Source organism: Lichenostomus cassidix, chromosome 14 (genome assembly GCF_008360975.1).
Source record: "Lichenostomus cassidix isolate B80296 chromosome 14, HeHo_3.0, whole genome shotgun sequence".
NCBI classification, from domain to species: Eukaryota; Metazoa; Chordata; class Aves; order Passeriformes; family Meliphagidae; genus Lichenostomus; species Lichenostomus cassidix.
The window spans coordinates 7,099,244-7,116,762 of NC_139495.1; the positions used below are offsets into that span (position 1 = coordinate 7,099,244).

At 38.1% G+C, this 17,519-nt stretch overlaps 1 protein-coding gene across 2 annotated transcripts; it reads right to left on the reverse strand.

The window, feature by feature from the left end:
- Positions 1–531: 531 nt before the first annotated feature.
- Positions 532–17,462, reverse strand: LOC146430754 (solute carrier family 68 member 1-like). Of its 2 annotated transcripts, none has more exons than XM_085074682.1 (7): positions 17,415–17,462; positions 13,878–14,056; positions 12,404–13,138; positions 9,389–9,543; positions 7,836–7,919; positions 6,656–6,799; positions 532–1,663 (listed from the first exon to the last, which is right to left on the reverse strand). In XM_085074682.1, the coding sequence occupies exons 2-7, from the start codon at positions 14,028–14,030 to the stop codon at positions 1,534–1,536; spliced, it is 1,401 nt and encodes a 466-aa protein (XP_084930808.1). In that variant the 5' UTR covers positions 14,031–14,056; positions 17,415–17,462; the 3' UTR covers positions 532–1,533. The 2 variants fall into 2 exon arrangements, with proteins under 2 accessions (XP_084930808.1, XP_084930809.1); XM_085074683.1 differs by lacking the exon at positions 17,415–17,462 and adding an exon at positions 16,532–17,407.
- Positions 17,463–17,519: the final 57 nt, after the last annotated feature.

Consider the following 17,519-nt stretch of genomic DNA (forward strand, 5'->3'; position numbering starts at 1 on the left):
ATGATGCTCTCCCACTTTTTCACTCATCGCCTTGAAAGCACTTCACACTTCAAAAAAGGAAAGGAAATTATGTTATTTCTACTCTGCAAATGTAAAAACTGAGGCACAAGTGAGTTTTTTTCAACTCTGGTGGTTTCAACTCAAATCTCAAACTTCTTCATTAAATTACACTGGTGTCCACCAAAATGCAGAACCACTTCTTACAATGCCTTCTTTCCCAAGTTACCTGTCACAATTAAGTGCAGAGCTTTGAAAATAAGCTGGCTCAGCCCTTTAAAACTGGGATACACACAGTGCTCTTGTACTTTCAAGTGATGGGTGCTCCCTAAGAAAGGTGCATCTAAAACTACGTTTGCTCAGGCAAAACAAAAGACAAAAATGCAGTGATTATATTATGCTAAAGGTATGTATCACTGCACAATTTCATGGAGGATATACTGGAGGAAGAATAACATTGATTAAATGGGAGTATTGTAAACATGCTAATGTGTCTTATCATTACAATGTGTGAAATGAAGAGAGGGCTCAATGTTTCTGAAATTTTGTCAAAACCCCTTTATTTTATAAAAATCACAGGATCCATTTAAAAGCCCGACTGAATATACTCTGGTAAGCGTTAATCAGAAATTAACTAACTTCAACTTGATGATTCAGAAATTAACTTCAATTGTCATACACCAAGTGAGTTTGCCAATATAACACCACTAAACAGGTAGAGCTTGGTTTAGTAACTGTGTGTGCTTAGATCTGCCTAAGAGCTGAACACTACCTCCACAGAATAATGCTCTCCTTGCCACAATGACATTCTGTATGAAGCATTAACAATATGGTACCTTCAAAATTGTCTTCCCATTTAAAGCCAGAAAACTGCACTGACCTTTCAGCAGAGACATTCAGTAAGCCAGTGAGGACTTGTGGAGCTTTTTCCATATTTAGCACCATTGAACAACATTTTGATCTTTTTTTTCTTTAGCCTTACACAGACTTTCACAGGGTAGTTAATTACTCTTGGTTCTTCCTGTGGTAGCTGTCAGATTTATCTTGACACTGGCCAGCTAGACACCATCTAAATTTTTCTCTTCATCTCCCTGCCATCCATGAGGGATGTCCACCAGGATCTTCCAGATTAACTTCAGAGATCAGCCATTTTATCAGTATGGCAAAATTAATCCACCAGTAAGCTTAGGAAAATACAGTTCCCTTGAATTCCAGGTACTGGGTTGGGATTCCTTTACCTGATCTGCCATATCCTTTCTTCAAATGAGCTAATAGGAATCACTGTATACCAGAAATTACCTTAAATAACGTAATTAAGGACAAAACCCATAAACAGAAAGCAACCAAACTAGGAAAAACTCTGCAGGCTCAGCATTAAGGCTGAATGTGACTTATAGTCTATATAGACTATATAAAATGCAACTTTACAGAAACAGCTCAAACTCTGTTTCATCTTGAAATGTTGCTTTCTCACATGAAAAACTTACTAACTCTTTTGTGGCTCGGCAGGAGATGAACTGACCACTGGTTGTGTATTTAGCGTGGAGCTGCCAGGTGGCTGTTCTGGATGGAAAAGGGAGTCCAGGTCAGGATCTGCAGGACTGCAATGCAGAGTGGAACCAGACAGATCAGATAGAACATGGCATCATGGAGATCTAAAAATGACCTGGGGAAACAAATGAGAACACAGCTTTCAATAAAAGGAAAATTAATTTCCATGGTCACTAAACAGTAAGTTATTTTTAAAGCATTCCCATTATATACGCATAGAAATGCTTCTCTACCATCAAGAAATATAAGTATCTTGTGTATGTTCTAATTCTACATACAAATATATATTTTATGTTGTTTTCTCTAGCTGGGAGGAATTCAGACAATTAACACACGAAGAGTCCATTTTAATACATTGTAGGCAACCTAAGAAATCTGTTCACTACTTTCCTGCCCATCTATATTAGGTAATATAGAAATCAATTTAAGCAAATTTCATTCAATTTTAGAACAGAGGTTCCAAAAAGCTTTGGTAAGACTGAAAAACCGGGAAGAGAAAGCAAAGTAGAAAATGGAAGCAAACATTTTAATATGGAATTAATTTATTTAAAATTCGTGCTACTAGCTATCCACATAGTGTATTGTTTTAGTTGCTGAGTGCTAGATAGAAGTAATGAGAATTGCACAAAATTCAGGTGCGGTCTCAAGGGCTGTTTGAAATATCAAGCCTTATTTAATTTGGTTTTAATATAAATGATTACAAGATAGTATAAACGATAGAAAGAATACATGTGAAATTAACACTCATTTTCATTTATTCTAATGAATGCATGGAATTTCCTCATCTAAATCTTCTCTAATGAAAAAGAAATAAAAGCATCAGCAAATATGAATCAAAAAAGAAAATACAGGAATTAAATGAGCTCCCTTTTATGAGCAGTATGGTTTCTGACAGCTCAAAGCATGCATTTTGGCATTCATCTAGTAGCTGGAATCATTATCTACTTGCATTCTGTTAATTATGGGATTCTAATTACTTAAATATCAGGAAAGTCAACTCAAGCTGAGAAACAGCCCCTAAGTGAACTTTCTCTCCATGAAGCAGTTTATGTTACTTTCTAATTTTTCTCCTCAGCATTCAGGGATAAGAGACTCACAGAACAGCTATGGACATGATCCAAAAAACCTGAAATCTGTGAAAAACACCCCAAACCTCGAGCAGTTTTTTGAATAAAACCAAAGAGCTCCTCTGAATCATAGAAGAATCAACTCATGTCTCACTTGGTTTAACAGAAAAAAATGTTTGCAACCTCCAACATAGCCTAGATCCTGTCCTTAGTACAGACACAGGCTCATAAATGAGCACAGTTTATCTCAAGTCATGTACATGCTAATGCTACACAAGCAAACAAAAGCCCACAGGCTCACAAGTGAATCACTTAATCACTCGGGCAATTGCATTTATGACTGGAAATGTTCACTAGCAGGCCATTGGTCCATAGCCAATGTTTATTGGCAGTGCCAATAATTTACCATTTGGAGTTGTTTACTGGCCTCTACCCAACTGCATTTCCAGTGCACCTACAAGGAAAGGAGCCCACATCATGCACAGCGCTGGCACAACTGCCCCCAGGGACTGCAGGAGCAGTGCCAGCAGGGAGGCCACAGACACATTACTTAACCACCTAACGATGAGAACAGGACTAAGACACAGTTAACAGGATGTTGGAGCTTGTATTTGGCCTGTTCTGCACACTGAAGAGGATTGCAGTTTTCAGTACTAACATTATTCCGTCTTTACACAATGAACATCTGCAAAATCACTCACACTGTGCAATCCTGGTTTGGTTTCACTGGAACAATGCTGATTTAAGAAAATAGTATTACCTATTGCACTGTAAAACCTTAAATTATTGCAGGAATCATGAAAAAACACCTGTAATACACAAAGCAAGGAATGGGAAAATATTTCATTAAGGGACTGGCATAAATCAAGAGCAGAGCTTGGATTGTATCACAATTACAGCTGAACAACTAACTTCAGAAATTTCCACATCTACCTTTTTTTTTTTTTTGCACACACAGGAATAAAACATGCAATGTTTTCCTAAACAGCCCTAAAATCACTCTGAACAGAATGTCATGTAGTTCAGTAATTCAATATGAAAGCATTAACAGTTTAAAACGCCTTCAATAAATAATGAAGAATTGCTGCCAAATAACTTCATTCTAAAAACGAATTTGAGAAGCACTTTCAAGAGAAGCTGGTGGTAGTTGCAGTGGCTCTCCAGAAGAGGGAGGTTTTAAACTAGAGATCTCCATAGCAAAAAAACCCCCAAACCATGCCAAACTAAAAAAACCAAACCCAAACAAGAACAAAAAACATCTCAAGCCATGCAGGGCAGGTACTGCTTTGCTATGATGATGGAAGAAAGGAAAAATCAGGATACTCCATTCTGCAAAGTACTGCTCAAATTTTAAGGATATTAAGAAACACTTTCCACGACGAAGTGCTTAACTTCTCTGTAGTGACCACATTTCCTAAGGATGTGGCATAATGTGTGAGCAAAGGGGAAGGATCACCTTTGACCTGCAGGCAGCATTTTGATGCAGCCCCAGGTATCATTTCAGCTCGTTTCTCCAGCCGGTCGAGATCCCCCGGGATGGCAGTGTGACCCTCTGTGTACCTGCCAGGCCCAGCTTCGTGTCATCCCCAAACTTCCTGAGGGTCCATCCTGCCCCATCATCCTGGTCACTAAGGAATGCAGTCCAGGCAGGCAATATCCACTGCCTTCCCCTGCCTACCAGGCAAGTCATTTAACTGTAGAGGTGTATCAAGTTGGTCAAGCATCACTTCCCCTTGGTGGAGTCATGCTGGCTATTACTGATGATTTTATTGTCCTTACTGTGCCTGGAGGTTTTCAGGATTAGCTGCTGCACCATTGTTGCTATGGTTGCTAACTTTCAGTTCAAGAAAATGCAGTAACAATTGTTATAAATAAAATGAATTATTGAAAAATAATTTAGAATGCAGCAAGTGGTGTATAGACTGCACATTCTGCCTTGTCCCAGTAAACAACATTGCTAGGAACTCTTAAAACAGATTTATTCAGGGCCTAAATATTTTGTCAATGCAGAATAAGGGTCCTTTGTACTATCTTCTCAATTCACTGCCACTACATCTAATAAAGCAAATGCTTTCCAAAACACTTAAAAGATATTGCCAGCTTTGGAGAAGGAGGAAGGACAGAGCTGAGATTGTATTGGCATGAGTCATAATAATTCATTATATATAATTCACCTCTGAAATGCATTTCTTCCCAAAACAGTTTGAGGATATTTTAAACAATCTCTTGTATTTAATTTCTGTTTGTCCTCAAACAACTTTGTCCTGGGGCAAGTGTATTTTAACAGTCTGCCTATGGCTGAAATATGAGATCAGCCAACAGGTTTTTAATATATATATGTAATTTTAGCTCAGTCAATGGTCTGAATACATTGCCAAGGACAAACTGATTCCCTAGAAACAACTTTGAGTTTTCTGGTCTTTATGGGTTGTGTATCAACCCTGTACTCCATCTGCAAGCAAAGGACTTCCCATTCACACATACATACACAAGAAACACAGGCAAACTGCTTCATATTTAAGAAATTATTTTTGAAGAGATAGGTAAGAGAAATACATAATGTATTTCAGGTGCTCTGATCCACAAATCTCAGCTTTGTATATTTCATGCTGTTCCTGGCTCTAGTGAAATAAATAAAATTTCAGCATGGCTCAAGTGAAAACACAGGTTTTATAGATTGAGTTGAGCATTCCAAGTATTTCAACTCTCTATATAATAAATTTATTGTTGCTATAGTCCACAGGCTACTTACTGGGGAAAAAGATTTATGACTACTGTGATTTAAAATCCATCCACAAAGGGATCATTTCTCTGATTGAAAGGGATCAGAGCTGCAGTTTTTATGTTTCAAATCCAAATTTCTCTGAATCATCGAGATGAATATATTCAGCCCTCTCATAACCACATCCAGTTCAACTACTACTCTTCTGCAAAAATCACTCATCTTATTTGACATTATAATGAGGTTCATGTCCTCTTCACATCATCTCACTGGCTATCTACAGAGCACATTAAAATAAGCTGCTCTCACACACAGCCCCATATTTAAGCTGCCTTTGCTCCTGTCTGGATGCATTTCTGAAGACCACCTGTTGTTCTTTTATGTTATGCTTGTCCTCATAAAATATTTTCAGAAAATTCCTCAAATATGAAATGTTCTCCCAGCTTTAGGTGACACATAACCAGACCTTTCTCCCTCAGGAGCTATCTCCACAAAAGTTCACATACAATTGTGTTTCCCTATTTCTTGAGGTTTTTACTAAAAATTTAGGAGAGCTATGTAGTTAACAGGATATTCATGTTGTTCTCTCAAGTAAATCCTAATCAGGACTGATTTTCCATTTAGCCCTGATTTCAGTTATTCCTTATGTTGCCACTTCCTCCCGATGGTCATAAATACAGCCTGTGACCCTTTCAGTGTGGTTATTCCCTGTTAATTTGTTTTTAGAAAGGCTCACACATGTCCAACTAACCAGCAACCACAGCTTTATGCTGTATTAAGGCCTCCAGGGGCTGCAATGAAATCATTAGCATTAGAATGGTAAGTGGTATTGGAGCCAAACTGATACACTCCCACTCGAGGCAAATTCCCTCCCTCCAGTGATTATACTGCTTTTTCTCAATCAAAAAAGAGTATCTTATTACCATTATATATTGTATATTTAAGGAAGTAGGTTCACGAGGTAAACAAAATGCAGAAGCCAGGATAATATGAATCTTAGTAAGAGCTATTAGGTGATCTCAAACACTTTTTTCTTTTTTTTTTTTGCAAAAAGTCAGGTGATGGTCAACTACTGAAATGCATCCTTTGCTTTTCAAAATTAGGTAGATACCCTCATGTGTACTGTTTAATAAATTATTTACTCTTTAAAAAACATTTGTACTTTTACACAGACAAAAACAAATGACAAGTACTTTTAAAGTGTTTATGTTTTTGAAGTGCAGTTAATGCAAACTAATTGCTGATCTATTTGCTTTTTTAGATTACAGAAGTATTTAATGTTATTTTCTAAGATTTAAAGTATCTCTTTTGAACTCACCTTATATCAGGATGACCAGCTACATTATTCAGGTTGTAATATCCATAATGATTTAGTATTGTAACCACAACCATTGGAGCCAAAGATTGGGCAGGCTTGGTAAATAAAGCATTGGTACCAAAAACCATGGAGGAAAGTGGCAATCTAAAATATTTGGGGGAAAAAACAAATTAATGCACAACACAAACTTAGTGTATTAATTACAAGTGTGATTTTAAAAATCTTGAAATCCTGTTAATATTCAAATGCTAAATTTCCTGATCTTAGCTTTATCTAGACCACACATTATAGCAAACAGATCTACTATCATAATGAAATTTAATTTTATTTGGAAATTAGGGAAATTAAAGGTTACAAACCCCTGGCGTGTGTATACATATATATACACACACATACATATATACACATATATATACACATACAGACAGCTTAGCCCCAATTCTTAAATGACTTGTACTCAAGTTCAACTTCGTGCACTTTGAGTAATTACTGAAGTTAAATTAGACTGAACAGTGCATGAAGAATTAATTACAGCTTAGGATTTTGCATGCATAAGCCAGGAAATGAGGCAATTTCTTCCTCATGAAAGCAAAAGATATTTGAGGGGCATGTTCTTTAACAGGACTGAATCTGTACTTATATAACCATTGATGGAACCAACAGGAAGTTACATGCACTTTGATAAAAATCAAAAGATTAATGAGCGGCAATAGGCCATTCTGCAGCAGGTTTTATCACTTTTATTTCAGTGAGATAATGGAACCAGTTAGACTTTGAAATTTGCACTTTAGGTTGCACAGGCAAAGCTTTCTTAACACCTTTTCCACCTCAAAAAGGCCTTTTTCAGAAAATGCCACACATGACTACCAATGGATATAGTTACAAAATCATTCAATTGAAGCTAACAAAAAAAAAAGCCACAAAAATTGGAAGGATTTGGCTTACATTATATGATAATAAAAACTAGAAATGACTTAATAATCTGTTTAAATGACTCTACTGAAGTAACTGCAGGAAACTTTACTGAAGTTGTGATCTTTACTTGCAAGTTGCTCTTACAAAAAGTACTTCCATATCAAGGATCCCAGATCATTCACTGTCCTTACTTTGACCATGATTTATTACCAAAGAGTAACGAGGCAAACAGCATATTTTTAAAAAACAGTAATGACTGACATACCTCCTCTTGTGCTTTATTAAATCTGCATCAACAATATCTGCCAAAGGCAAATTGAACAAGCTAAATGAAGCTTGTACAATTACCCTAAAGAAAAACAAAATATTGAAGATGTTCATAGTTCTTGTATTCACTTCCATAATGAAATTGTAACTGACATTCTAACACAAACACATCAATACTGATTTTCTGCAAACACACAAAGCTGAGATGTTCATTAAAACATGGTGATCTATCTGAAAGCATTATTAGAATTAGTTCTTAGTTGAGAATTAGAAATCAATATGCAAAATTAAAAGGTGGGGTGTTTTTTATGCTTTTTTTCCCTGGACATTGGTGTAAAAGGTCATGAATACTTTGACAATAAATTTACACTATCAGTAAATGTCATTTAAAACAACCAGGACAAAACAAATGCCTTAGAAAAAGGGGAAACTGAAAATTTGCTCTTGAGATCTGGAAAAGACAAGACCACATGGAAGATAAACTTCAAGGTGGGAGAATTAGAAAAGAAAGAAGAGAGCGTAGGCATTCCTATATATGTATTTACAGTGTGTATGTATATATATATATACACATATACATACAGATAGATGTAGATATGCATTTAAAGACATACATACAAAGCTGATTTTTAACAAATAGCTAAATGAAACAATAAACTCAAATATTATGATTTCTGTCTTACTAAATTTTGGTTGTGATGAGCTTTTACTTACAAGGTGCTTTGAACAATTAGCACTTTGAACATACAGTCTTTAGGTACCTTAGAATTTCTTCCAGGAGAAATCAAAATACATCTTCATCATTTAAAATATGCAGATAATGAAATTCAATTTATTGTTCACACAATTCAGTGTTAGAGTAGCCCATGACTGCAATACTGAAAATAAGAATGAAAATGTGGGGAAAAAAAAGATGAAGAAAAAGACGGCAGGAGAGAACATGTAGAAAGACAGCAATGAAAGAGAACATAAAGAAATAAAAACAAACTGCTGTAACAATATTCTTATACAAACAGCTCTTTATCTTTAAATAAGGTTTTCCATGTATCATTATATACTTATTTGAAAATACTACTTCTTGGCATCATACTCCTGAGCACCAGTAGAAATGTGACTCAGTGTTGGTTACCTAACAGACACTCCAGTTACCCATATTTGCCTGCAGTGCAGCACACAAGTGTTCCTGAAATACAGGGTGAGGTCTGAGCTTTCCTAGCAAACAGCCTCTGGGGAGTTCCTCTGCTGAGCTCTTCCATGTCTATGTGGAAAACATAAGAATCTCCTTCACTTGAATCTCAGGCTGAAGTGACTGGAGGCATGTGCCTGCAAACTGTAATCGCTGTTCAAATTTCAGGCTTTTAAATTTTTTTTTTATTTTAAGCAGAAATTAAAAGCTGAAACAGAATAAAATGAAAGCTGAAAAAAAAACCCTGTAACTTGAGTTTCAACTTTTCTGACAAGTGAAATAGAATGAAAACCATAAAAGCAAGTGTCTACTCTGTTAGAAGTATTTCAGCTGTGTCTATGAACAGGGGAGTGTATTTTACTTACATGTTCATTGTGAGATAAAATGCCAACAGATAATAGTGCTCTTGCCCTAGAAGACACATGACAGCAGCAGCTACTCCTTCATAGTAAAAGGAAAACAAGATGATTCTGTAATAACCAAACTTCTTCAATGAAGCATGACTGAGAAGAACAAGGCACTGAAAAGATAATATATACACATATAGGATGAAAAAATACAGTACAGTGTCTCAGCATTAAGACAGCTATAAAACACAGACCAAACATAAATTACTAATACCCTTTAAAGAAAAAAACCCAACCAACAACTCCTTCTGAGAAGTTCAACTAAATAAAAGAACAGAAATTGAACAAAGACAACCAGCTGAGAACGGGTATATCCTGAGGAAAATACTGTTTCCCACAATGGCTAACTATTATTTAATGCTCATGATCTTTACTTTCGATATCCCTTAAATAATTAACTTTGTAGTATGTTAGCTGTAAATCAAGTATCTTGCCATTTGGATTTTAACTGCTGATGAGAAATATTTTCAGTAATGTTTTTTCATTAATATTACTATTTTCACTGACATTTATGGAAATCAAGCATGATTTTTAAGTTGACAAAACAAGCCCACCAAGACAGCTTTACCTAACCAAGTTAGAGATTTTACTAGCAAGCAGAGGAAGGCAGAGGCCAGTGCATGTGCATGGCTGTGTTTTCATTTTGCCAGTCTTGGCAAGGAGTAGATTCTGAGAATCTAGTGACAGGCAAACTCATGAAAATGTTTTAAGTGCTGACTGTAGTATGAACAAAATTTAAGTTCTTCTACCCTGTTCCTCACTTTCCATTTTCAGTAGGACATTCTGTAAGGAATTATTTTTATTACATAGGCCTGTGTCACCGTCTACATGTACATGGTCCTCACCTCTGTCACAAATAAAATGTATAAAGATACACGTTTCCTCCTTTCTTCTGTGCTACAAAGATGAACTGTGTAATATTCAGATGAAGAACAGGAAAGAATTTTCCTTGCACAATTGTTCCCACACCGAACTGCTTTAACATAACAAATAAAACCAGGATGCTACGGTCAGACAAAGATTACCGTGGCAAATGCTTTTGTAAAAAAGCTCAGGATTTCTACTTGATCAGGGAGGTAAAACAAATCTGGAAAGCTGGTATAAGAAAAACATCTCGTTATAAGAAATTTAAAGTATACTCTTCCCCCTGGCTGTTTTCAGGGATTTTGCTGAGAAGTGGCTCCACTAGAAACACTAAGGGATCATGTAGTGCCTGCTATTGTAAACACCATGTTCCTGTCTCCCTGTAATTGCAAAATAACCCTGTCTCAGGAAGTACTCATGACTTACAAGATTCCTCATTACTTGCACGTCTCTAAGACTGTGTATTTGTAAGGAAAATAAGAACTTAATGATGCAAATTCGAAGTTGTTTGCCTATGTTACAGCAACATTTTCCTTGTGGGCAGGTTGTATTCCTCACATCCACTACTAAAAGGAACCTAAGTCAGAAGCTGAGTTCTGGTTTAGTAGAGGCCACTGAAGCAGAGTTCATAAATAGGAGCTTTATTTTACAAGGGTCGGGTGTTTTTCCAGTAAGTGAAGTTCAGGACATTGCCATCAGAGAATTCTCTTATTATATCTTGAGCTCAAAGGGACAAAACCTGAGAAAAATAAGGTCACAGCAAACCCTCTACGGTTCAGTGACCTTCTAGACAAAGAGTCTCTAGGGAGCAGAGAGAGACGCATTTTCTGAAAGATTGTTCTTTACACACTGTCACACTGATTTTATCAATAAAAGTGATTGCTATATATTAAGTGTAAAATTATTTAAGCTTTCCCAACTTCTGTAGCTTCTGATTTATTTCCACAGTTCATTATCTAACTGTCTGAGCTACAGGGGAAAAACCCCAAAACTATTAAACCTTTGGTAAGGATAACAGCTGAAATTATAGATACTTAGGAGTTATGCAACAGAAGGAATGTTCAGGATCTGTATGTTTTATATGCAAAAGCCAAAATGGGAGCTGAAATTGAACTGTGAAATCCAGTTGCACTTTCATTTATCTTCTTATCCGTATTACTTATCAAAACCCGTTACAATTTAATGAATGTAACAGCCTGCTTTTGAGAAATCCTGAACACCATCAGCACCTATGATGAATGTCAGGATACTCATATTTTGAGTATCTTGACTTTCAACATCCAACAAGCAAACACAGAGAAAGTTTTAAAAGACTTAGAGGAAGAAGTTAGAAAGCAATGAACAGAGAAGTTTTTTATTTACTGCAGACAAGAATGTTCATATTCGGTGGGATATATTTTTGCTGCTTTTCTTGTTCTCACACATTATTCTTTTGGGTGCTCTTTCTCTTTTCAGTTCATCACTCCTCCCCCCATCCCTGACTGGACTCTTAAAAGTATGTCTCTTTCTACCCCATAAATATTGCTGACCAAGAGATCAAACAACAAAATAAATGGGACTGCATTATTCTCCAAAAGCAGCTATTTAGAGTATTGTTTGGTTTCCATGACTGAGATACTACATATTTCAACAATGCTTTTAATACCTTGTATTTTTTTCTGGTATTTTGTGCAGTTTCAGAAATTTCCTGAAGAAGAGATTAGTCTGTCATCTGTAATACACAGTATTAGAAAACAAAACAGAAGAATTCAGAATTCTGCAGATTTTGCTTTTAGAAATGTTTTATCTTGGCCATGTTTTTCATTCCTTTATGCTTAGGTATTATAAGCAGTGTAGGATACAAAACATTCATTCCTTGTCTACTCACATCTCACATTGTTGTAAACAGATATTCTACCAGCCTGCCTGTCTGCTCTCTCTACCCCTTACATTTGGTCAGCCTGCACAGAGGTATTTTCTTCTTCTATAGCATTGGGGAGTGAGATTTATTATTAATTTTGGCCAATGCCTTGTGCCAAATACAGCATTTTTTCAAGTGTTAAATGGATACTGTGAACTAGTAAAACACCAGGTTTTCATACCTAGAAATAAAAACGTACGACAGCCTACCTGAGGACAAATAAAACCTGCTCCATACATGATACTTCTTATTGAGGAAGAAAGGACATCCTTAGGAATAAGATTATCCGCAAAGATCATCATAAAATTGTTGCAGAAGGCTAGGTGGAAGACTTGGAAGAAGTTCATTGTAACAAAACATAGAAAGTTCTTCTCTGTCATGATCTGTTTGGTCAATGAAACTACTGAAGCCAAGGAGAAAGCTCCATCACTGTTTTCCAGATTAGCATTCTCTGTATAAATTTCCCTCTGCTCATACTGAGTAGTGCTATATTTACCTGTGAAACACATACAAGCTGTCGCTAACGCTGCAATCAAAACAGCGAAAGCCTGAAAATAGGCAAAGTTTTCCATATTATCCGATATGAGCCCACAAAAGAGAACACTTGTGGACCCAATTAACGTTGCCACCTGGTTGTACTTGATGAGCTGCAGCCTGCTCTCGTGCCTGCTTGAGCTCTCGGTGAAGAGTGCGCACTGAGCCAGCAGCACAAATGTCAGCAGACCGTCGAAGGCGCACAGCGCGACGATGAGGTGCAGCCCACTCAGCCAGTCCCCCTCCTCATAGTGCCTCCAGGGAAACCAGGGCAGCAGAAAGGCCAGCCCATACAAGGGGGCTCCATATAAAATCGAGAACTGGCGCCTCGCACAGCACTTGAGCTTGGAGTTGTCCTGAATGTACCCGAAAAGGGGATCATTGATGGCATTCCAGATCATAAACACAACCTGTGACAAACAAGGGAATTTGTCACTAGTGCCATTCTTCCACAGAGGTTACATAAACACAGCAGATTTACTTAAAGTAAATCTCTATTTAGACAATAAATAAATAAATAGAAAAGCTACTCAGGTCAAAACAGATTCTGGAGCAAAATCTTAACGGTATTCATAGGTTTATATAAATTTTAAGAAAGTAACACAACTAAGTAGGTAGGTGACCAACTACATGTGAAATAAACTCCTGTCTCTAAAACTTCACTCTTTCAAAACCTTATATATGTGAGCTTTCATCCTGCAAAGCTCAGATATTATTCTCACAGCAAGTTAATTCAAAACATGAGCCGGCCCATTACTTTCAGGAGACCATTTACGATGGGAGTTACTCACGTGGATAATGACTTGCAGGATAAATGCAGTATTTAAGTACTTAAACAGTCCATAGGAAAGCACTAATGTCAAACTTATCTATGGAGCTGAGGTGCAAGATGAGTTTAGAAAATTACTTCAAGCTATCACAGGTAAAAATCTTTTCAGCAATTAAGTCTAGAGATTTTTACTCTAAAGACCATAAACGATGTTTTATGTCTACGTTCCATTGTTTATGGATTACTAAATTCAAAGTTAATTTACTGTTAATCAATTGCAATGACTCCAAAATTAATCTGTCATTAAAAAAAATCACTTTGTTGTAATAATACAGATGAATAGTACAACATGGTAATCAAAGTATTCCATTGTACATTACCTGTGCTATATGAAATGCATCTTCTGAAATTTTGTATCGGTTTAGGAAAAGCTTAACGTAGTAGAAATTAAAGACACTGTTCATCATTCCTGCACCTAAGGTAGTCATGGAATATGCCAGTGCATTAGCATGAATTCCCCAAACAATCTTCATCTTCCAAGAGTACAACTCTCTTCTTCCTGAAATTACAAAAGAGAATTACAACAATTAGTAGAATAATTTTCCAAATTAAAATAACATGGGGGATTTGCTTGTTTCAGAGGTGCAGAAATGGATTAGAGGAAAAATTCCCCATTCTTCCTTCTGGCTTTTTTTAATGAGAAACACATTTTACTGAGTTATAAGACACTGAGCCCAAAATAATAAGAAGTTGGTGACATTTCTAAGTATAATCAGTGCTTTAAAGTCAATGGAACAAGTAGACAAAAATTTAAAAGGATCCCTTCCTAACGTGATGCACAGACTCTACTTAAAACCTGCCTATTGCAAACACTCATCTTGGTGTAGAGTTCAAAGTAATTGCACACATTTTAGATCTCTCTTGCTAGCTATATATTCTCAGAATTATGCACTGTGTTGGAATGAAGTGACTCAACCCATATCCTTATGTATTCCATTGCTAGGAATGTCAAATGCAGTGTGCACATAGGGGAATATTTATTTCAAAATAAATACCAAGTTTTGCCCTTCTGTTTTAAAGTACTAATTGTTAAGAAGCCATGAAAGCAATATTTTCACTTAATAGACCATAACAATCAAAACAAAACCCCTTTTAATTAATATTTTCATTGTAAGCAAGAATGCAAGTAAAACATAGCAAGTAACACACACAGCATTTTATGTATGCCCAAATAATAGAAATTCAGCCCAAAAATACAGATTTCTTTAATCTATCAATCAGATATTCAGCCAACAAATTTTTAAGATGCTGACCTTTTTCATCAGCAATTAACTTGAGCATGTTTGGTGTAAACTACATCACGAAAAGAGCCAGCTCCAGGGAATCTGTCTTTTAAAGCTCTTTAATAGCTACCTAGAAGTAGTCATTGACCCTACTTGGTTCTGTAAGCCCAATAAAAATATACTCCCAGGTATCTGTTTTTAACTGAGGCTTTATTCACTTTTACATCTGTTGAAGGAAGCTGTCGGCCATTAATTTGGATACCTCAAATTTCAGCCTTACTATGCACAGCTTTACAACCTGCTTTATGTCAATAGTTCACATTTTGCTCCTCTGCATATTAATAATTTTCTCCTAAATGCAATTTTCACATATCTTTCAAAATACCTACTTTGAATATCTGCTTGATCAGCAGCTCTATAAGCAGCTCCCTGAACTCCTCATAAAAATAACCATGGAAGAAACAGGAAATGAAAGCCAAGGCTGTTTCCAGCCTTCCTGTGGTTTACAAGGCGGCTGAAGAGAGGCTGCTGTGCAGGAAGGGGGAACTTCCGAGTCACCGGGCAAGGACCACAGAAAAACCACAAATCAGGTAGGGACTGGGGAAGATGGAACAGGCAATTATTCCATCCCCCAACATGGAAAATGAGCTCTTGAAGACCAAATAATGTGTGGATGCACTTTTGCATACATAGGCAAGATGCTGTGATATGAAACACGATGCCAAGAGTAGGTAACTTCACTTTATAGCTAAGATCAAGCTGACGAACAACTGGAACCCTAAAATTCATTTTATTAAAGCCAATTTATTTCTGAGAATATGACTGATTTTTTAAATATTTGAGAATGACCATGATGTATCTCTTCAAACTTCTTTGTAGAGACAATACCATTTTCAGAGGATGAAATTTTGCATTTTTCTAGCAAGTTTGGTTTCACGATCTTTTACTGAGAAACCTAAAATGAAGAAGGTTATTGAAAAGATGGCAAATTGGAATGTTTATTTTTAAAAATAAGTTTGATATTAACGTGAAAGTCATTACAGTGAGTATGTTATTGACAAGCATGACACTTGTTTTTTCAAGTCTTCACAAATATACCTAATGATTTACATAGTAGATATTAAGGCTTTTAGAAAGGTAAGATATTTCAGCTCCATTTCTACCTGGAGCACCCTGAACAGGTCTTCAAAATGGAGAATTGTGAGACTTTAATTTCCTTCAAATTCCATAAGCACCAAGAATAAAAGTGCTTCATAATAACATTACCAGCAATCATTTCTCAAATCATGTTTGACTCGATTTCTTCCAAAACAAAAATAAAAAATGGTCCCCTCAGTTTCAGAAAATTTGAAAGAAGATATTTGAAATGTCTTCAACAAAAACCTTACAACAATGCACAAACTGGCCTCTAGTACGGTGACTAATTGTAATACACAGGATCTGACACAACTCTACCCTAATTGGTACATCTGGCCCTGCACCTTGTTTATGAAATAGGTTCAATTAGAAGTTGAGGTACCACACTTCCTTCCCCAGATGTTCCCTTTAATAGCACTACAATGAAATCATGCATGAGCATCCCCTCCCTCTTCTTAATAGTCAGCCTTTATACTGAGCAGGTTAAAGCACAGGTGTTGACTCACAGAAGGCGAATCGGTCTCAGAAATTTCTGGTGGTTACGACTGTGTTGTTAATACACAGAGGCCAAAAGTACAGGCTGTTTAGGCCAGTGAGACGCTGTGTGACATTACCTGCGTTTCTCCCTGAGCAGGATGACAATTGCTAACAGAAACTAGAGCACGAGTCTGAAGAAGAAAAGTGGGTTCCAAGAGATAATAGCAAACGTTGCCTGAGGCGCACTAGCTGCCATCGTGCTCTGGTGTTCTGAGTCCCAAACCGCTGTGCAATGCTCACAGTGCTGACAGACTGGCTGGACACGCGGATCTTCCTCGTCTTTCTGACCTGACTTGCACTACATTAGGACACAAGTGGGAATAAACGCTCTGCTAGTCCCGAAGTGTAGCGCTGACCCCTCAGTGCTCGGGAGGAGCTGACAGAGGCAGCAGGGCTGCGGCACCGGCCGGGGCTGCCCCGCCGAGCCCGCGCTGAGGGGCTGCCCGCGCTGAGGGGCTGAGGGGCTGCCCGCGCTGAGGGGCTGAGCTCCTGCCGGGCGCGGCGAGCTCGCAGCACAGCACCTTTGGAAGGGCTCGGTTATTGAGAATGGGGAAGTTACGCTTGTTTTTCTCAGAGGTCTCCGGACAGGGGACGCTTTGTGCGGAGAAGAGGCGAGAGCGAGCGGCGGCCGCCCGAGCGAGGTGCGCAGATGGAGTCAGTCCTTTTCGGACTGACCGTGCACGCTGCCCGCTCGGCCCTCCCCTCCCGCACTCCGCTGGGGAGGCGGCCCACACCTGGGCGCCACGCCGGGTCCCTCCTCACGGGCTCTTCCCTCAGCGCTCCCAACGCGGAGCGACTACGAGCCCCGGCTTTCCCTACGCCAAGTCGCACTCTCCCAACCCGGGCCGTGCCAGCGCTGCTCCTCCGCAAAACACAGCAGACACCCCTCGGCAGCCGCTCCCCGCCATCAACCCCTCCGAGCGCCGGCGACCACCGCCCCTTGCACAGGCACCGACCCACCTCCTCTGACGGGAGGCTGCGCACCGCGCGGCGGGGCGGGGCGCGGCTACCCCGGGCCCACCCCCTCTTCGCTCTCATTGGCCACTCGATACGAATTTGCTTTGT

Excerpts from the sequence above, each read along its gene's own strand:
- LOC146430754 (XM_085074682.1), bottom strand. The coding sequence starts at position 14,030 with ATGAAGATTGTTTGGGGAATTCATGCTAATGCACTGGCATATTCCATG. Across the intron at positions 9,544-12,403 it reads CAGGTTTTATTTGTCCTCAG|TGCCTTGTTCTTCTCAGTCA; the intron begins GTAGGCTGTCGT and ends TTATCTTTTCAG. Across the intron at positions 1,664-6,655 it reads GCTGGTCATCCTGATATAAG|GTCATTTTTAGATCTCCATG; the intron begins GTGAGTTCAAAA and ends TTGTTTCCCCAG.